This window comes from Cupressus sempervirens, chromosome 10, assembly GCF_028749045.1.
Source record: "Cupressus sempervirens isolate cs-2001-9-10 chromosome 10, ASM2874904v1, whole genome shotgun sequence".
Lineage (NCBI taxonomy): Eukaryota > Viridiplantae > Streptophyta > Pinopsida > Cupressales > Cupressaceae > Cupressus > Cupressus sempervirens.
Window position 1 is genome coordinate 618,041,482 of NC_143127.1, and position 22,960 is coordinate 618,064,441.

General features: G+C 36.7%; 1 protein-coding gene across 4 annotated transcripts in view; it reads right to left on the reverse strand.

Moving 5' to 3' along the window:
• LOC149535359 (Flavodoxin family protein) overlaps positions 1 to 22,960 on the reverse strand; it is a 215,697-nt gene that overhangs the window by 3,867 nt on the left and 188,870 nt on the right. For all 4 annotated transcript variants that reach the window (XM_089806790.1, XM_089806788.1, XM_089806791.1 and 1 more), the window contains one exon: positions 17,618 to 17,737. In XM_089806790.1, the coding sequence (XP_089662916.1) occupies positions 17,618 to 17,737 (120 nt within the window). The remainder of the gene's footprint in view (positions 1 to 17,617; positions 17,738 to 22,960) is intronic.

The following is a 22,960-nucleotide window of genomic DNA, read 5'->3' on the forward strand; positions in this document are numbered from 1 at the left end:
ACTATTGATAAGATCGTCACCTTACAATAGTTACTTTTTTGTTCGTTATCATAACTTCCGGCACACCGGGACAAGAAGTTAATGTAGTTTGTTATGATAACAGGTCCAGTTATTGATAAGATTGTCACCTTTCAATAACTCCCCTCTAAATATATAAATCAATAAAAGATCATCTTTCATGACATAATTACAACAAAATCATGTAGTAACTCAATGATATCCACCATGAACCAAGTCAGAAGGCGGACTCACCAGAGCTACTACTAGAGGGTGGAACAAAGAGTTTTCACCTCACACTTCTCTCATAGAGAAGAGCACATTACAAAGAATTTCTCTTAGAACTTCTCCTCATAGAGAAGATATCATCCACAAAGGATTGCATCTCAAAATTTTTGCCTTTGAACATCAATCCTAGGAAGTCAAGTCCTCTAGTTACTTGATATCAATTTTCTGATTTTCTAGTGATAAGTCATTACTTCCTCATGTTATATGTAGGAGTAGGCCCATCAACATCATGTACTCAACCATATGTATTTCTAGAGCCCCTTTGAGTATCAATCTTTTGAGCTCCTACGTTGCCTTTGAAGAAGTGTTAGACTCCCTCTTATTATAGAAGAATACTCATAATCTGAGTCATCGCGGATATTTTCTTCAAGAGTCTCACTTTATCCATCCTAGTCATTAGATGACTAATGAATTCTAGATCACAATTTCTTCGGAGCTATTGTAATAAGATTGAGTCTGCACAATATTGTATAGCATGTGTGAAGTAGCAACCTTCTTTTCCTGCAAGAACAACCTCAAAGACAAAGGAAAAGATAAAAGTGATTAACTCTTATAGTATGTATAGAATTTACAAATAATAGAAGGAATATAGAGAGTAGATAGATGTAATACTCAAGGACAAGAAATACTTATTTGCACATGAATGGAACATCTCTCCTTTAAAGATGGTTCAAGTGGGAATGCAACATTGTTTATCATTCCCCCCCACAATATGAAGTTCCCAATCTTTTATCATCAAACAATTTTTCATCACATTAAATATGGCAAATTTCATCCTAACGATATCCTTTACGATGTATATGAGAGTCTGATTTGTACTTTCTTCTAGCATCATAGTAGGCATTATATAAAATTCACACTTCTCCCTCATGGGGATCTCAAATAATCGAGTATTACAATCTCAAGGATGCCCCTTTTACTAAATCAGCTCAAAAAGAGTAGGAGATTCTCTAGAAGACAAATCTTAACATAATTAACCATATTTTAAACAACTTGTAAGTATCATCATTAAATTCTATTAATAATTCTAGATCACATCCATAATACCAAAGTATCAAATCATGTAGTGGATGGTAAATTTAAAGTTGCTCGAGTTTGGACACAATTTATGTGAAGCTCTCTTTCTTCAACATGAATGATTTACTTCCCCCCTGTGTATACTCTCTATCCACCACATAACTAATACAATGATTCTTATATATTTATCCATCATTTACAAATAGTATTTATTATTATAATAGATTCCTTACGAGATAACAAACTCTAATCATATAAAAAATAATCATAATATCAATATATATTTATACTCTTTTCTATGATTAAAGATTATATTTCATAACAATATATCTTCATTATATTACCACCTATAGATTGATTATGAATCGTCATTATGTAACCTTATCTATATATATATATATATCCCCATTGTATGTGTTTACTTCTATTCTCATTTCTAAGTACATTAGAGATAATAATAACAAAAATAACATAAAGGATCATACCTTCCCGCAAGTACTTTTTATATTATATTTGTCAATTATTAATTCAAATACGTACCTTTGGTACTCGCACTGATTATAAGCCTTACTCCATAATAAGTGTGGGGTCACTAAATGTCAATCGGCTGATCTGGCACATTATCTACTGATAGCATCTTATGAATGAGCTTGTTTCTCATGACAACCTTCATATTTATCTCCTTTCATATTATCTTCTCTCCTTTTGAAAACCGACATGTCATGCAACCCAAGGTTAGCTGGGAACTTTGAACTGTGCATTACGTTGCCTCCTTTCATATAATTCTTTCCCCAATTTTGATGTTATTACTGTATAAAACCTTGATGCCACTGCTTCATAATTGGATGCCTTTTGTTTATTGTGTCCCACTCCTTCTCTCTTCATTTTATTCTCTTACCCTAGGAGCGTTATTCGCAATGAGTGAAATGACGCCTCAATCAACTATTTGTATTACATTGTGGAGCTTGCCAACTTAGACACTTGCGTGTACATCATTCTTCACCGCTAAGGCAGTATGACTTTGGACTATGTGTCTTATGTCTTGGCATCGTGGTTATGATCATCATGTATATGCCTGGCACCGCTAGAAATGGATGTCCTAGTGTTTTGGATGACTGATCATCATAAACAATATGACATTTTTCATTGCTGGAGAAAAATTACTAGGTTAAGACCTATGTTGCCAGAAACGTAACGGCAGAGGCTCGATTCGTGTTTCGACGGCAGAAACGGGTTTCTCCGTTGCCAACGGCCGTTTCTAAGCTCCTTTCTTGTTTTTAATTTTAAAATTTATATTTACTGCACTTCAGTTGGAAAGTGCGAGCCCAGCTGTCATTACCGAGCAAGTGCGAGCCCAGCTGCTCATTTTGACTGTCAATTCCAGCTGCTCATTTTATTGCCAACTCCAGCAAGAGTAACCGGGCATAGACTAGTAGTTAATTATTTAAAAACTGGAGTCCACTAATATTATAAAACTGGAGTACACTAATAGTAATTAATTTTTTTTGTTACTTAAATGTACACTTGTGGGGAATATCTCAATAAATCTGGTGCTTGTACCTCCAATTAGTAAATAATAGTTCAATTTAAATTTAAAGTTTTGTAGATAAAGGCTACAATTTTAGTAATAATATCTTCCAACCTACAGCTGGACAAATGTTTTGATTAGCTATTTATGAATATTACATATATTATATTTTTGAAACAGTTTAAATATCAAATTAACTATATATATATATATATATATATACACACACGTTTCTTTTACCCAACTTTTAAAACTCTGTTTCTCGTCACGTTGCCGTTGCAGTTACGTTTCTCGTTTCTCGTTTCTGGCAACAATGGTTAAGACTCGCCGAATCCACCTCTTACGACATTTTTAGAGAAGCAATCACATCCTACTATTGTATGTCTTTGTTATTTGGATGAGAAGATCCGATAGATAAATTCAGTCAATGTTCAAATATTGACTGCCTATATCTGGCTCCTATCTTGGTATGGTGATACAAACCTGGACATGTGGAAGGTGCATATAATGGTGGAATGTTTTTTTTCACTTAATGTTTGGAGATTTCCTTCGTGTGCGTTGGGCTTTCAGTTCGTAGCCTAAGTGTACAGTCTTCATCAAAAGAAATGCCTTCTTATAATCTTGATTGGTATATCGGGGTCAAACAGGGCTGCCCTTTATCTTCTACTTTGTTTGGTTTATATATTGACAAACTGAAAGAGTGGTTAAACATACAAAAGGGTGAAGGCATTCAGCTAGGTGAATTTGTTATAAAGCTGCTCCTATATGCGGACGATCTCATTTTAATTGCCAAATCTGCCTATGGTTTGCAAGATCATCTATCTTCTCTTGAGCGCTTTTGCGGAATGGTGGGGATGCAGGTCAATATCAGCAAGACTAAGGTTATGATTTTCTCTAATAATAAAAAACAACATCAACATGAATTTTATTACAATGGAAGTGTTCTTGAAGAAGTTGCGGAGTATAAATACCTTGGCATCGATTTCAACAAAAAACTAAACTGGTCTAGCTGCAGGTATAAAAGGATATTAGGTGGGTGGAAGGCTTTTTATGCTCTTCAGAATAGGTGCCGTGAAGCAGAGTTGTGGGATTGGAAAACTATTCAAACCTTGTTCGGTCTTCTTGTGCTGTCAGTTGTTCTTTACGGGTGTGAATTATGGGCCAGCAACACTACTATAGCACAATGGAAACAAATCGAAGGAATCCAAAAGCACTTGATCACAAGCAAGTTTAAAATCAAAAGCACTGTTCCATATGATATCATGCTAAGTGAAATGGGGGCTGCTCCTATTGAGGCACTTGCTATGGTTTGCCTTCTAAGTTATCTAAAAAAATCGAAAAAATGGAAGAGGATAGATGGCCTAAAGTGATCTTTAGTGACACACTATGTCAGCAAAAAAGGACATGGATGCAACAAAACATCAAATGGATGAGTAAATGGAATATTCAATTCAATATGTGCCCCACAAATAATAAAGAAATAAAGGTCTTTGTCATGGAGAAATTCTACAAGAGAAATTGGAGAAGCGAGATCGGAAGGAAGAAATTATATTATATAAATGAGTTCAACCCCGCTTGTGATCAACTCCAAAAAGCATACATAGGAGCCAACATTTCTTGGAGGGCTAAAATTCTTATTGCTCAGCTGAGAACCAACTCTCACCAACTTCGTTGTGAGACCGGACGTTGGAAGAGGCCAAAGGAAGCTCGGGAAGAAAGAATTTGTAGATTCTGCAATTCTGGGAAAGTGAAAACTGAACAACACTTTATTTTAGAATGTGAAGCCTACAAGAGTAGTAGAGATAAATTTGTGGACACTATATGTGACAGTTCTTGGCATAACCTATTCAACGAAGAGTACATTGAGCAATTGGGTGGACTCATCATCATCCTACACAAGCAACGAACATTGTTACTTAAGTCTGCTTGAGTTGTCTTGCTGTCCCATAGGCTATTTTTAGCCTCGTGGACGTTAAAATTTTATCTATCTATCTATATTCTTTAAAATTTACGCAGCTGCAACTCAGGATATTACCATTTTACTAGATTCATTTGGTATCATTTATTGTCTTGTCTAAAGTATCAATGAATATTGTGCATGGAATGACATTTTTACTAGAACTACGTCTCACGTATGCCAGATTTCAAAATATCTTATATTGTTCATCGATGGCCCTTTGTAATGTCTATGTAATGTCTCCTCTTCTGGTATTGGGTAATGAGTACTGGGACTTGTAACTACTTTTGGTTTGCAACTCTTTCTTTAAATATTATTCTATTATTCTTAATTAGATCTTATTCTTTCCAAAAATCTTATATAGATTTATTGTTCATTTCTCACTACTAATCTCTTATTGTTGACTGCAATTTTATTATTTTAGATACTCTCTTCTTGTTGGTGAATCAATTCCACTAAGATACTATTGCTATCTTTTGTTGCACAGTTCAATCCTTATTTTTGGTTATTATGGGTTGTCTGTTATTCTCTTATTAGTGCTTCATCTGTTTCTAACTCCTCTCACTTCCACGTTAATAGTGGTGGATGTGTTATCTCTTACTGCTACTATGTGGATAATTCACGTGACCTTCCTGGATTTAACGTGATTTGTCTATGGCCCCTCTGTCGGTGTTTCCCCTTGTGGTTGCTCACACTTATGCTATGAGGAACGATTTTCCTTATCTAATGTTGGAATTCTGATGATAGTCAATTGTATTTTTTAAAATTTTTTATATAATCTCTTGCAAATGTAGTTCCCTTTATTTCAATGCTCGATTGTCACTATCAATCTTGTTGATTTCCGCCTAAGGTGATCCTATTTATCTATTTTATCTCCTCCGTTATGATCATAATGCCTTTTATTATTGCCGATTTTTTTTTCTTTGCTATCGTTGTTTCTACTTCCCCTGTCCCATCCGCAGGTGTCTTGCTTTATCCGTGGGATAATACAGATATATTACTTCTTCAATCCTTCCCCGGTTGGGCGTACTTGTTATCTTGCTTGACATCTTCCCTCTCTCCCGTGATGGCTGCGGTTGTCTGCAACAGATGCCTTTTGTTCGATCTGATTCCCTGTTGATAGAGTTTGGGATCTGACTCTATATTTCCTCAAGCATTGTCCACCTCCCCTCTTTATCTTTGCCCATTCATCCCCCTTTTATATTTCCTCTATCCGTATTTTTCCTCCGGTCTTGAATAGTCATGTCCCTCAAATATTAGTAATGATTAAATTTAATTATCATTGATTTATTAATTTGATCGCTATATATTCTTAATGTATGTGTTCTGGACAATATATTTTAGAATTATATTTATATTCATTATTTAATAGTGATTTAATATTTGTTATTATTATATTATTATATTGATAATAACTTATTATCATTATTATTATAGAATCTTATTTGACAACGTGGAAATTAATATAATAATATAATAATATATCATATTATTATATCAATATATTATTTATTTCTATCATATCCTCTTATTTTATTATATTAACACTACAATTAATAATTTATTATTAAATCAAGTCCTTATTTTATTCTTTATTATTAAATTCTAAGGGGCAAAATAAGGGATATGAAGGTCTATGCGCTCTCAGATGGCAGCGTTCTATTAAGTAAGAGCCACTCTCAAGGAGAATTTACCTTAATAGATTATCGATTACTATATGTACATATGTATTCCTTTGATTTCCTCATTTGTATCCTCCCGATATCTTTCACTGTAAAAAAACCTATGATTTATTTTAACCACTGCTGACTGGATTGTTGTTACCAAGACTCCTTACCAGCACTAATGTGTTTGGTTTTGCAGAGTTGTGGTCATCTTCTCTCCCCACAATCTGTGATTCCATAAATTCATTCTTTCTTATATTGCCATTTTCCTCATTTGCAGTTTGGCTCTGATACCATGTTAAGTAACATGGATCGTGTCTGCAAATGTAATTATATTGCCATTGTTATAGATATATTCCAAATGCAGATTTGGATCTCACATAAGTATGGGAGGAAACATGTCTCCAAGATTTAAACATCATTAGTTAGTATAAAATAATATAACTAACCATATGTATAATATATACATTATCATATATATGTAATATATATATATATAAAGGAATATTTATGTTATCATCAATAATGAAACTCATGATCATATCAATTTGACCGTAACTACAAACTTAACAGCAAGCACCTCTTCGCAGACAAACAAAATGCATCATCTAGCGGTTTCAAAATAACTGATGCAGAGGGAGAGGAAACAATAACAATAGTAATAGTAACAGAAGCCGGAGAAAGTATGATGTCAAGGGATGACCGATGATCTACTGCCAAGCATGCAACTAGTGGGGTCATTTTGCCCAAGATTGTCAAAAGGACACAACAGAAATTGTGTTGATGTGCGGCCTTGGAAACCTTGAAGATGTCAATTTCCTAAAACCCAACATGAACCTTCTAAACATTGAAGGAAGCATGGGTGAAGAAGTACTGATCATCACTCGTGCATAAGCTAAATAGGGCACATACCTTGACCCCCATACCAAGAAGCAAAGGGTACAAGAGGCTAGAGAGGAGATTGAAAAGGCAATGAAGGTACAAAATGGGACACATGAGTGGCAAGCACTTCTGATCGGACTAAAGCAAAAGAAACGTACTAAGGAAAATGTTACGCATGGAGGTACTTGTCAAAATCGAAGACCTCCTCCACACCATGCCCTAGTTGTGGATAACATTTTTTAGTACCTTCTTTATACAACCTAGCACTACCAACTTTCAATTTACTTAGTACAGAACAACAGGGAATCAAACCCCTTGGGACACTAATGGCGCAACAAGTCATTATAGCCATGCAACCATTTATGCTAGACTTCGTTGTGATTTTGCTTAGAAGAAAGTATATGACATCATTCTCAATAGGGGGTGGCTTATGGCAGCAAGGGCCAATTACAACTTGAAGAAAAACACCCTCTCTTTGAAGATTGGAGGGCAGGAGTTTTTCATCAACCTTCATACCTAGATGGTGAGCAAAGAGATTGCATCTTGCGTGGAGTCAAAATTTGATGGAGAGAGGTGGAATGGACAAAGGACGCGAATGGAGCCTAACGATGAAGGTGTTCTAGAACTTGGGGAGTGTTCAGAGGATGAAATAGGCTCAATGCATGGACTCTTCCACTGGCAGATGTAAGACTATAAGCTATTTCATTGTTATATGTTGGAGGTGAAGGAGGTAGAACAAGTGACAAAGAGAGATTTGTTTCCATTGAAGTACGAGGAGTAGAAGGAGGGGGAAACCCGCGTAAATAAAACCCCAACACACAAATTTGATGCTGAGAGACCAATAAAGTATGAAGAACCGTCCTTGTAGACCACTGACCTTAGAGATGAGGCAAATCCGCGCACAGGGGATTACTTGAATCCCGTGTTGAAGGTCGCGACATTTGAGATCTTTTTGGAATACAAGGATGTATTTGCATAGACTTATAAAGACCTCAAGGGTGTACACTACAATTGTGCATAAATTACATTCCTTTGGTACTTGGAGATGTACCTGTGTAGAAAAGGCCTTACAAAATGAATAAAAATTACGCAACTAGAATAGACGTAGAAATCATTTTCAAGGTACAAACAAGTGAATGGGTGTCCCTGATTGTAATCTCATTGAAAATGGAGGCCAACGAAATCAGAATTTATGTCAACTTCAGGGGCATTAATGTCATTATTGTGAAGGATACCTTCCCCATCCCATTTATGAATACAATCCTAGAGGAGGTTGTTAGACACGAGATGTACTCGTTTATTGATGGTTTCTCCAAATAAAACCAAATATCTATTGTAGAGGACAAGTTGAAGATAACCTTCATAGTGGAGGCGGAAGTGTGTGCTTAAAATTGGACGCCATTCAGCCTGTGCAATGTTCTTGTAACTTTCCAACAAATAATCCTGCACATCTTTGACAAGATGCTGGTAGGAAATTTAATGGCCTTCCTCAATGACTGGTTGATCTTTACGGGCAAGACACATTTAGCATCCCTTCAAGAATGTATAGAAAGGTGCGAGAGAGCAACCTTGGCACTCAACCCGAAGAAGTGCAGGTATATGTTCCCACAAGGGAAGTTGTTAGGTTATATCATTTATAAGGGTGGATTAAAGACTAACGTTGACAAGGTCAGAGTGATCGTCAAGATGGAGCCTCCAACAGATGTTATGGGAGTAAAGTCATTTATGGGCCACATTGGCTACTATAGGCGGTTTAGAAAGATCTTCACACAAGTCTCCTACCATCTCGACAGCTTGACTTAGAGAGGAGAACCCTATGTTTGAGAGACGGAACAAGGCCTCATTTGCAAAACAAAAGACAACTGATTGAAGCACCAAATCTGGTGGACCCGAATTTGGCCAAGGAGTTCTATGTGCATATGGACGCTTTGAATTTTGCAATTAGTGCAACTTTCGTGCAAGTGGGCAATAACAGCTTAGACCACCCCATTTATTTTGCTAGCAGGCTATTATAGATGGTAGAAAAGAATTATAGTACAATGGAGTCGGAGGCACTCAAAATGGTTTACATCGTACAAAAGTTCAGACATTATCTGCTAGTGATACCATTCACGTTTTATGTAGACCACTAGGCACTGATGTATCTGGTGAATAAACCAATCATATAGGCGAGGGTGAGTTGATGGTTATTGTTGCTACAAGAATTTGCCATCACCATCATCGAGCAGCTAGGGAAGAGTCGCATCATCGCAGATTAGCTCTCTTGGATTAAGTCCGGAGAGTTGTCAAAGGGAGTTAATGATGACTTTCTTGACACCCACTTGTTTCACATTGCAGTTTTGTCGGAATGGTTCAAGAGCATCAAAGAGTACTTGTCCACCGTACATTTTTTGAGGGACATGTCATCCCACAAGCGACAAAAATTGGTACTTCAAAGGTGAACCTTTTAGTTGATCAATTATTTGTTATACAATTTGGGACTTGACGAAGTACTAAGGAGATGTGTCATGGAGGAGGAAGCATAGAGCACTTTGAGAGAGGCACATGAAGAGTCAGCAAGAGGACATATGGGAGTAGATATAATAGCATAAAAGGTACTACTTGCAGGATTGTGGTAGCCTACGTTGTACAATGACACCATGGAGTGGTTGTGAGTTGTAATACCTGTCAAAGAGTTAGGAAACCTTTCAAAAGGGATTTCATGCCTCTCAATCCACTCATGCACAAGAACTTTTCGAATGGGGCCTAGATTTTAGTGAACCACTGAAGGCAAGTAAAGCTTAGAGATGTTGGTTTATTGGGTTGGCTATGGAATACCTCACAGAGTGGGTGGAGGCATGAGATTTGTCAGAAAACTCGTCATTGAGTACAACGAAGTTCATATGTGAAAAATTTATTACAAGGTATGGGATCCCAATCCAGTTGACCAATGACAGAAGAGGTGACTTTGTGAACCATGTCATCTGATTGCTTACAACATAATTCAAGATTTTACACTTTCTGCCAAGTTCATAATATGCTTGAGCCGATGGCCAAGTAGAAGCTACAAATAACATGATGGTGCCAATGATATACAAGACACGTGGAGTCGAGCAAGAAGACTGGGAAAAGAAGTTACTATTCGAACTTTGGGCATATTGCACAACATACAAAGTCGTGACTAGACAAAAACTGTTTCATTTGATGTTCAAGCAAGAAGTTGTTCTCCCGACAGAGTTTATGGTTCCAAGTTTAAGGATAGCTATTGAAAATGGATTATAGGATTTGGAGAGCCTTCGGGAGAGGTTGCATACCTAAAACAAATTGGATGAGTGTTAGATGATGGCATAGTGGGTCACTGAGGTAGCATAGCTAAAGTGTAAGGCGTGGCATGAAAAACACCTACAATGGGTTCAATTCACCGTAGGGCAACATATGTTAAAGTATAACCAGAGGAATAAGATCAAGCCAAGAAAGTTCAAAGTAAGGCAGCTAGGTCCATACCAGGCTGGGGAAGTTGGCAAGAATGGAGCTACTAAATTGTGGATACTAGATGGACGGGAGATTTTGGATCCAGTGAACAGATCTAAGTTGAAGCCCTACCACAAAAGGTGAATGCAATAGGCAAGGCGACCCGAGCCAATGAAGGGCAATAACCGACGTAGATAAAGAATATAAATATAAAAAAGAACGCCAAGAAACCACAAGACAGCCAAAAAGACATCGTATGATATAAGAACTATATGATAGTGGTAGTCATTGGTACTCCACCATATAGTGGTCCTACAACCATTGTCAATTGTCGATACTTGACAATGACAACGTATGGCTAAAGTTTGGGCAAACATCGATGGGTATAGAATTGTGTCGTATGGTGTGTAAACATACTTAAACAAAACAAAAACAAAACCTACATGTAGGGCATGAAAAAACTAAAAGTTAGAGGCGATACGGGCATGAGAAAGAAATTAGAGGGTATCACGAGCATGCAACACATAAAGGCTAAGTATAATGAACTCGCTGAATTCATTTGTACACAAACACAAATGCAATAAGGTCGTGTGCACGAAGATAAGAGGCCTATGGTAGAACATAAGAGGTGGAGGGGGCTATAGTGAAGGGAGGAGACAAGGAAAGAAAAAGCACATAGGCTTGGACTGAAGTCGAGCTAGCAAAAGAATGCTACAAATCAAAGGAAAGTGGAATCCAAATAGTGAAGCAAGGACCGTACAACAAGTAAGCATACAAGAATAATGCTAAGAAGGAATAAAATGGTGGAAGTAACAAGGAAACAAAGCAGACATATGATAGCAAGTTCGAGCAACGTACGAGCTGAGAGAGTACCACAATACGCAAAATATGAATATGCATAGCGTGGAGAGACTTTGGAGGAAGTATAACAATCCACACAAAAGGAGACAAAAAATTTAGCCCTAACCATTTTCCTATTTTCATATTTGCACAAAAGGACATCAAACGAGACAATTCCGGATGCAAGCATAGGGAAGAAGAAAGGTTGGAAACAAGAGTTACAAGCAGTTTCAAGTAGTTCTTCCGAAATGGATAAAAATGCAAGGGTTTTGCAATCAGGAATAAAGGTTGCAAGCAAAGCAGATACAGGCACTAACAACAAGAAGTTGCAATCTAAGGTGCTGATGGCTGCCCAAAAAGGCGCTATGACAACATAGACAATTATTTTCGAAGGATTGCACTGGTTAGAATGTCAAAAATGGTGGCAGGATACTCTCGACACAAATTAGGTGAAGCAGAGTTTGAGGAAAGAAGAGGGTCAGTAGGCCATTCAAATTCCATTTTTCTACATTCGTGACTATGAGTGCCATCTACAGGTGACAATCAAGACATTTGACAAGTTTTCACTCTCGAGTAGATTTGAGTATTCGGGGTGTCATTTGAAGGTTTCCTTCACGACCACATAATCCACCGAAGTCTTCAAATACCAAGAAGACACGGAAAAAAGATTAATACAAAGGAGAGGAAGATAACAAGCGAAAGAATACTGGATCAAAATGGTGTCACAAACTCACACCTCTAGAGATGAACTCGATGGCAAAAGCTTCTACGGGCAAGGGATGAGGAAGTCCTTCACTACAGAAGGGCCATGGAGATGCATTATGGATGTTGTGAAGAGTTAGCTAACAGGGTCTATTCGCTCCTCAAACATAGCCTTCCACAGATTATCTTGATGAATGGCCTCATGAACGACCTAGTATATGACTGCATGACGCTCTTGGTAGACCACATGTTTGAGTTCACGACCTTGTAGCGTAGGATGTTTTACATGCCTCACTACACCATTGGCTTGTTTCTGGAGGCTACGTGAGTATAGACTCATCACGGAGAGATGGAGGTGAAGCTCCAGGACACCTTGACACTTGGCAAGGTGCCCATATTTGTACTGGAGGCATTTGGATATATGGACTACACCAGTTGGACAAAAGAAAAGATGCCAAGTAGTCTTTGAGTCTGAGTCCAAGGATGTAGATTGTGGCAAAGAGGATACATCAGAGACTTCTTATGCCTCTGATGACAAATTGTAGATGGTCGAGGGTGGTAGTAAGATGGAAGAGGGTGAGACTGTAGATTCTACAGCCATTAGGACAACAACTACAACCACTATAGTTTTATTTGCTAGACCTCTTCTGTCAAAGGCAACACACTTGACTCTACTGGCAACTAGGGGCTTGGTGGCCACAACGCCTATTCTTGGGTTCAATCAAACCCGGACACCCATGCGTATGGCACCAGTAGCCATAGTGCAAGGAGTTATGCCACCTTCAATGGAGTTAGTCGTATTGCAAGGAGTTGCACTACCCTAGGCCAATGGAGAACTCATCGATAAGGCCAATGGAGTTAGAGCAGATAGATTTGGAGTTAGACACCTTGGCGTAGGTAGCACAAGAGCATTCCCTAGCAAGAGACATTGGGTCTACAAGACAGTTACCTGAGAGTTTGGAGCATGGCCTTACACAGGAGCCTCTAAGGGAATTTCGAGATTGTGACTTGGAGCAATATCTGCAAGAGGTTGTCGAAGAATCTAGGACAATGACAACATTTGTTTAGTCATAGGCTCAGGAGGGTGCGGCCCAAGAGTTAGAGACCGATTGTTGGCTTTTGTATGTCAGGGATGTTTCTAGGCATTTACGACATGTTATGAGTCTCGAGGATGGCTGGCTATAGAGTCCTAAACTATATTGGAGGACTAGGCTTGCTGGGAGAGAGTAGGAGAGAATTGAGTGAATCCCTTCATCTGGGAGATTGAGTAGGCCTCGAGAGGATTAATATACACTCAAGCGGAAAGGGCACATCTCTTCCACATGTGGGGCAACATAGGTGGAGTTAGCTACCTAGTTGGAAGCAGTTTAGGGAGAGTTGGCTAAGCTCAAGATAGATGTGGCTAGCAAGTAAGAGGCATGGGTAGCGGAGAGGATAACCATGACAACATGGAGGAAGGGCAAGCCAAGAGGGATGCATTGTTGACACAATTGAAGGAGGCTTGTGTAGATAGAGCTATGTTGGGGTCTCACTTGGCAAGCTCCATTGAGACTATGGATGCAAAGGAGAAGCGCTTGGAGGCAGTGATGATGGTGAAGCACACTATGGAGCGCAAGATCGCAGTTGATCGAGATTTGTAGTTGAGGACGCAACAGGAGTATGAGTTGTGGGATCGCCTAGCAGCAATCACACCACCATCCAAGTCTACATCCTCAATGACATATTCTCTACCTCCTCGAACTTGTTTCATTTTTGCCTTATATAGTTGTTGGGTTGGCATCATTTTGTTGTACTTCGTCGAAGACTTCTTTTTTAGTGGGGGGGGGGGGGGTGATGTTGTTGGGAAATCATAGCAATATTGTCATTATGTTTGTTAGTGTAACCAAGTGGTCTATATTTGTACTCTCTCAAATGGAATAGATCATCATGACCATTGTGTATGAAATCATAGTGTCTTGCAGAGGTTGAATACTTGGATGTAAACTTATTTAGCATTAATGAAGAAGTTGGCAGTTCTTTGATATTGCATTTTTTTCTATTGTATGCATTAATTCACTTTACACGTAGCGGTAAACACTAACCTCCTCTTTCCCTTTCGTACATTTCCCTCTGATTTGAGTGTTGTCCAATATAAATCTGCAATCCTAGATGTATCCTCTTGATGTTGTACGAGAATGCCAATTGTACCCTTATTCTATATGAGAATTCTAGAGCAAGGCAGGCCATGTATAGGTCATGAATATTATGAAGATTTATTACACATACTAACCTCCTCTTTTCCCTTCTGCACATTTCCCCTTGATTTGAGTGTTGTCCAATATCAATCTGTAATCCTAGTTGTATCCTCCTGATTTGATATTTTTACTATTGAGTCTCCTAATAAATCGATGATGCAAATGTTATGCTCAGGCATTGATATTGATTCTATCAGTATGTATTTGAGCACGTAATGAACATGACAATACATAGGATGTCCTAGCAATCCACATGACTCATAATCTGCTTGTGTTAAGTCTGGTCATAAGTTTTGATGGAGATAGTGTTGCTATGCAACCAAAGGATAATTTTGATGCTTCTGCAAAATGACATGGTACACACTCTTAATATTTTCTATGCATAGATCTTTGTAATTTATGGGTTACTAAGGTAGAATTCTTATGGAGAGGCACCCCATCTTGTTCTGGACCCCTTGTGCTACTAATTCCCTTGACCTCATATTGAAGGATCTTGGCAAACATAAAAGCATGTGTCAAGCACATAGGAAATATTTGTTATAAATTGGTTATAAATTGAATAACAAATGGACACATTTTAGTATTGAAATGGATCTCAATGAGAAGAAAAATAAATTATATTGATATTTGATAATCATTATGATGATGTAAGAAATAATTTTAAACCATAAACACTTAGAGATGATGACCAAAGATTCAAAAGGAAACACCATTATTTTATAAGCATGGCTCCTCTACAATGACTATATTTTCAATTAATCAAAAGAACTTTGATGCAAGTACACATTTTCAACCTTATTATTATTTATCTGCATACCATCACCTTTGGGTATTTTATTAAAAAAAAAGTGACAAAAAGCTATGTAAATTTTGATGCAAAAAACAAAAAATTGTAAGTCTGTTAGTGTACTTATTTAGATGATACATCTAAATTATCTAATAGAACTCCATAGAAAGTTTCATGATTTTCAAAGGAACTTTCTTGGAGATGCATAAAAACACTAAAAAACACAAAAAAAAAAAACGTGATTTTAAGTCTTCTTATGTCTAGAGATATCCTCAATATGGGACTTGGAGAGTGGGACGTGTTTCTGTAAATGAGACTACCAAAAGCCAGGTACATTTCCCTTGGAAACTGTGGAATTTGTATTTTTAGCATAGTAACACGGGGACGCGTCCCCCCCCCTTTTTGCCTGACGCCTCGGAGACTTCAACGCACCGGAGACTTGGGGACTCCGTCTCCCCGTCCCCAGCGGTGCCACTAGATTCCACCACCTCCACCGAGGATGGGAGACATCCTGCTATTCACTATTTGCAAATTCAACTATTTATGTTTAATGTTCGATGTTCCAATTCAATGCAATGTTTCAAGTATTCACTCTTTTACATCTTTACATCCTATATTGCAATACATATTTTCATAACTAACATTTTTAAATACCATATGCATAGATATATACACCCCTCTTGTCCCTTGCCGCCGTCCCCCCACCGTCCCCCCGCCGTCCCCAAATTAAGGCCCCTCTGTCCCCCCGTCCCGGAAACTTGTCCCCCCGTTTCGCCGTCCCCCCGTCCCCTAGGGTGGTGTAACTATGATTTTTAGATAATATTCATTCTCTTTTGTCAGTAGAAATGAAGACCTCTTGATGGCACACTAGGCATGGTATTGAAGAGAATAGTGCTAAACCTTATACTAGTTGATTTGTCCACTCCAAATAACAGATCTCAAATGCTACTGCAATGGATTTTGTGCATATTAAGATTGTGAGGGTGCTATGGCCTCCTCAATCACATACACGAATAATCTGCCTGAAGTCATTTGCATTGTCTAAACATTTTCCTTAACTGGCAGGGTTATCTTTGTAAGTCTGGAGCATTGACAGCACAGGAAAGCATTACTTGTCCAATGTCTTAATTCCTCTCATATCAATTCATAAAGGAAAGAGAGGTTTCATACAAGTTTATGACATTATTTCCACTTAAATAATTGCAACTTTAAGCTCTTATAATATTATTTTAATAAAAATCTAATATGTGACTTTTTGAAGAAGTCACATCAAGCTACTGAAACTAAATGTTGATAACCACAAATTTACCTTTTATCGGTCACATAATGAAAATTATTTCTTCCATACGTTCTAGACATAGCTCACATTGACCACCATTACAGTGCTTTCTCTCAGCCTACAAGTATTCAGGACCTTAAGTGACAAATGAAATAGCAATTTCTCCTTTTAATAAATACTTCTGCCCTATGTTCTAGAAGCTTGTCCTTCACATTTATCACTTTCCTGATGACTACTTTCTTTCGGCCCACTACAAGTGTTGGGGGCCATTAGTGCCCCTTGAAATAGCAAATTCATATCTGGAGTGGGACAAATCAAATGGAAATTCCTCTTTGCATAATTACTCCCAATGCACCTGACATCCTCAATCTCGATCTAAGAAAAGATCTATTCCATTTCAGCATCAAGGACGTTGTCCTTATCTGAGCCTCAGGTCACACAGACACATGGACTTGACCATGTTTTGCCCTCATACTAGAAATTTAGCAGTCTTGGATGTTTGGAGAAGCTCTAGCGATAGTACTCATATTGTACTAGAATGGTTCATCCTTGCCCTTCATTCTAAATATTTTCCTATGAGCAATCTTATATCTTGTGTGGGTCCATTCATAACAATAATGTATTGTTTCTCTTAGTCTAAATCTTTCTATAGACATTTGATAATATTTGAATTCTGTCACAGCCTCTTGCTTGATCTTCTTAATAGGTTCCATGTTTATTTGAGGGGTTGCTCCCTCGCAGGTTTAAATTTATTTGTACAATGACTCCCTCCTTTCTTCACCTGTCAAGACCTAGGCTGTTTTTACTTACATGCTTCTCTTTTATAACTGATTGTTCTTTCTAAGCTGCTTTGGTCTGTCAATATATTTTCTCTCTTTCTCCTTCCCATATTTGGAGTACTTTTGCAAATCTCATGCCATTTTAGCATATTGCATATTTTCAGTTATGCTTCTTTATATTGACTATCATTCTAATTGACAGATATGTATTACCTCAATAACAGTACGCTTCTCCTTTTGATTGTATTGATAAAGGTCATCTCTCCCTTCTGGTGATGCAAAATATTGAAGCCTCTCTTTCTCATGTTCAGCAGTCGCAAAGTGGCTCATAACCTACAACATATGCACATACAAGAATTGTAAGGAAGTGTGTCTGAAAATCATATCTATCTTTAAACATAAACCATTTTCGTCTCATTTTTTAAGGAGCTGCAGGTACACTTAAAAATAAAAAGACATTAAGAACTTAAACATAAATTTGTTAAAGAAATTAACTTGGAGATTTATGGTATGCAACCATCAGAGTCAGATCAGATACAATATGCTTCCACATTTGAGATGCAACTGCTTCATGAAAGAAAAAGAAACAAAACCATCTTAATAAAGACAAATGAAGAATAGAAGGCTTGTTTTACAAGACAATTTAGAAGCATACTTAGAATTGTAGAAATACAATTCTCAGGTATCTATTTTGTAGTGACTCAGATTTCTCTGGAGATGGAAAATTCATTAAACACATATGCAGATCTTGATATCCTATGATCTGCCGATGTTTGAAAGAATTCAGTTTAGTTTATCAGGCAAAATAGCCAGACAATTGCAATAATTATATGGTTGGCAATTCTAGTATAAGAAATGACAGTTTTTGAATCAATCACTAGTCTTTAACTTATATATATATATAATCACAGTAACAGAATTGTACTAATTCCACAAATCTTATATCTTCAATTCTTCAGATATTATATTATAATAGAGCAACGTCTGTTTGATCTGTAATATAAGAATCTTATCAGTTTAAGAATTTTGCTGTTTCAAATATGACTTATAATAATATAATAGTAGTTAGTTATATCTATATATATAACTTGATATGATTTTATTCTGAGGCACATTGAGTACCAGTTTTATATCAGATGTTTATTGAATGTTTTTATTTCTTATTTTATTGTTCAGAAAAGCCCGCAGCATCAAGCACACACTTTTAATGAACAATTGGGTGCCATAACTACTATTATATTATTTTAAGTCATATTTGAAACAGCAAAATTCTTAAACTGATAAGATTCATATATTACAGATCAAATAGACGTTGCTCTATTATGATATATATATCATAGACCTTTTGGCATGGGTCATGACTCTTCTTTTATGAATATTTTTGTTTCATTAATTACCTCAAGACTAATCACCCTTCTATTAACTAGATTGCAGATTAGTTGTTTCTATTTATATTAATATGTGCATAAATCTTTTGTACTTGTTTATTCATATGCTTATTGCCTTTACTCGTTGTCCTATAGTTATTTCTTATCATCGACTAGCTCTGTATTGTAGTTGACTGATGTTTGATCATTAATAACTGTAATAAAAAATTAGGTAGTATTCTTTATAGATTACTTATGTCCTTGGCTCTGGATACCCATTGATATCCAATAGTTAAAGTCTTAGATCTTCCCCCTTAGAAATAATAGATGGTCAACTATAGTCATAGTAATACTAATTGATAACCAGCAATGTTTGTGTGGTCTTTGTTCATGTTTGGTATAAATACAAAAACTCCAAGAATGGATCTACTATGCGTCACACTCACTGTTAAATATAATCATCATTAGTGCCTATTGATTTGCTTCCATCATAGAATCCATCATGAACATAACATCTTCACTTTCATTGGTCGTGTTAAGGGGATTGCTTGGTGATCTCATTCAGATTCCCCAATCATATCATTCACTCAATTCGATGGCAAAAGGTATAGATTTTGCTTTAACAAAATGCACTATATTTTCCAAATGAGTGTTCATTGATAAGAGTATCAGCATCGTCACATGACTTCAGAAATAAGGTCTATCGGTTCATAAGAACCTTTCACTGACTCTTTAGGCTAACTCTGTGATTTAACTGAACCTAGTGCATTTATGTTTGTTTCTTTGCAATGTTTTGATCTATATAGCAATTTTTAAAGACAAATAATGCCAAAAAAGTACATTAGAAATGCTGGAGCTTTATTTAAATTCGGTAGATAACCAAATAGCTTCATGCATTACAATCAGTCATCATGAAACTCTTACATTTTTTCATATGAAATAAACTGAGTAAAATATAAGATAAAGAGTACCAGAATTATTAAAAAGCATATTTCTTCTTTGCTGGCCACAGACAGCAGATTAATTGCGGCAGCTGCACAATTGCAATTATGGCTGTAAACTGATCATTAAACCCATACCAAAAATCAGAACTACAATCAACCTGCCAAAGTGAAAGGAATCTCTACAAGTCTACCCAAATTTGACTCTCGAATGAAGCCACTCTAAAGCAATATCAGCCGGTATTTGACAGCCTCTAAATGCTGATACACAGAAGTCTCAGATTCTTCTGTACCATTACTGTCACTCTTCCTGAAGTCTGAAAGCTTATTTCCTCTTTGCTGGTTGCACACAACAGATTAATTGCAGAAGCCGTACAATAGCAATTATGGTTGTTAACTGATCATTAAACCCACGCCAAAAATCAGAATTACAATCAACCTGCTATACTGAAAGGAATCTGCACAAGTCTGCGCAAATTTGACTCCCGAATGAAGCCAACTCTAAAGCAATATCAGCTGGTATTTCACAGCCTCTGAATGTTGATACACAGAAGTTTTGCATTCTTCTGTACCGATACTCGGTCTTGCTGAAAGCTGAAACCCTCAAAAAATCCACAAGCCTAAGACAAATATTCTCCACAAAATGAACTCATAAGTCCCTTTTATCCTTTTCTTATGAGAGCTGAAACACTTTCTTGGCCAATGTAGGATAATTGATATATTCCCACTTTTTAGCTTTTTACTTAAAACTCTATAGTTGGTGCACAAATAATTATTTTATAATTAATTGTTCACTTGGCCCAATCTATGATAACTTGAACCTTCATTTAAGTGACTTAAGTTATAATATAAAATTATAGTATAACTTAATAATATAAGCTCAAAACTTAATATTTATTTTGGCCAAATAAATATTAATATTTCAATTATTACTCATCATCTTTGCATGTCATTTGAACTGAGGACTGACATGATCAAGCCACATATGACCATACCTCATTTCTAAAAATAGCAAGTGTCCCTCTTTAAGCCTCTCGAAACCACCTATAAATAGAAAAATATAGCAAATATTGCATATGGAATCTTGAAGACCTCCAACAAAAGCCAAACTTGTAAAATTCTGACCACTGAAGAAGTTGCATCCCTCAAGGAAACCCTCTAACCAATCTCATTAGCCTAGGAGAGCCAGTGATAGGCTAAACTAAAACTACTAACTAATGTTGACTAGAAGGGGACATCACGGTCCACCTTCCCTGAAATTGCTTGTCCTCAAACAACTTCAACTCAGGATGCTGCAAAATGTCCTCACTCTTCCATGTAGCATCCTCTACTAGTAGGTCTGTCCACTTCACCAAGCACTCCCTCATAGTACATCTTCTCAAATTCCTCTCCCTGAACTCACTGATAGCCTCATCTCAAGGTGTTAGGCAGGGTGATCCACTATCCCCTTTTCTTTTTATCATTATGCAGAAGCTTTTAGTAGAATAATCAATGTCTGACAACAACTTGGTTTGTGGCTTGGGGTGCAAAATGCAGGAACATCTATCTCAATTACCCACTCTCTTTTTGCTGATGATACGCTCCTTTTTCAGAAATCTAACATTCAAGAAGCTAAAATGATTAAAAAAAGATTGGATTTATACACATCTCTATCTGGTCAATGTGTTAACCCGCAAAAATAAAAGGTTTACATCTTCAACACCAACAAATTGATCTCTGGAAGAATTCTTAGAATACTGGGCTATACAGTGGGTGAGCTGCCATCTTCTTATCTTGGCATTCCCTTCTTTATGGGTGTGAATAAGGAAGCCTATTATATCCACTATTTTCAATAAACTTTGCTATTTAATGTATTTAAATAAATAAATAAATTTCATTTTTTGTACATTGTTATTTAATATTTAAAAAAACGAATAAATAGATAGATGAATTCCATCATTCATTTCTATTTAAATAAATGAATTTCATTATTTTAAAACAAATATATTGATTCATAAATAAATAACCGAAGTCTTCAACAATGGTGGCCATAATTGGAATCAAAATCAAAACCGATAAACGTAGGCAAAGGCTACACATCGCTCATAAACTACACAATTAAAGTTGACCAACTAGAAAATGGGATTAACATCCATGGTGGCACACATTAAAATAATTTATTAAAGAGTCATCAAAACATCATTCGTTGGAAGGACGCAACTCTCCCTCGTGTCGTATGGATAAGGAATGGAAGTTATAAGACAAGGGACAATGGAAACATGACAGGAATCGATCAGGAAAACGAGAAAGAAAGCATAGTCAAGGAACGAGAAACACTATTCTACGCTTAGGTAGAATCCACAACAATCAAGAATAATCCATTGTGCGATAAGACTGCAGTTAACAAGCTTTAAGCAAACTTCCAAAACCAATAAGTATCTTCGTCAAGTATAACTAGATGAACATTAGAACACAAATATACATAGCAGATGTTCCACTCACAAATTTGACTTGAATAGATTAAGGTGAGTGTCCCACACACCTATATTTAATATATTAATTTTGGTGAATAATAGTATGTTCCTTATATTTCTGAATTAGAAGAATAGGAATATAGTGTAGGATTGTTTAATTCAGCCAATAGGCCATTCCAAGATGGGTAAGGATCAATGTCCCTGTAAGATGCCTTCAAGACTTGACCAAGATGGGAATTAAGATGACTTGAGGTCTTGTCCAAGATGGGATTAAGGACTTGGATTCCTAGAAATCTCGAGGAAGGCTATTGATGTTGATTTCACAGTCTACTATATCCCAACATTCTTCCTAACTCGGTAATAAAAATGAAATAGTTTAAATTCTCTAATTCATAAATAGATTAATGCCCGATTATTTCTTATTAAGTTGTACATAAGGAATTCATTCATAGACAACTCAATAGTAGGATTCCTGCCAGTCTGTAAAGGATAGTTAATGCAAATTGCTTAAGAAGATCAAAGAGAATTAGAAAGAGGAAAAAAGAAACAAGCATCAAATGGTACCATGGGTGAACCAATAAACAATGAACTAAGAGTATTCATGGAAATGGCATCCAAAACATTAATGCAGCAAAATGAAAGAGCACTAGAACTAATGAAGGAATTGAAACATGTGAAATAACTCAATAAGTGACCTCCGGAATTCCAAGAGAAAGGATGCAAGTACAAATCATTCAGAAATTAGCAGCTGATCAAGATACACAACAAGTTAAGTAACCCTCTTTCCTACCCCGT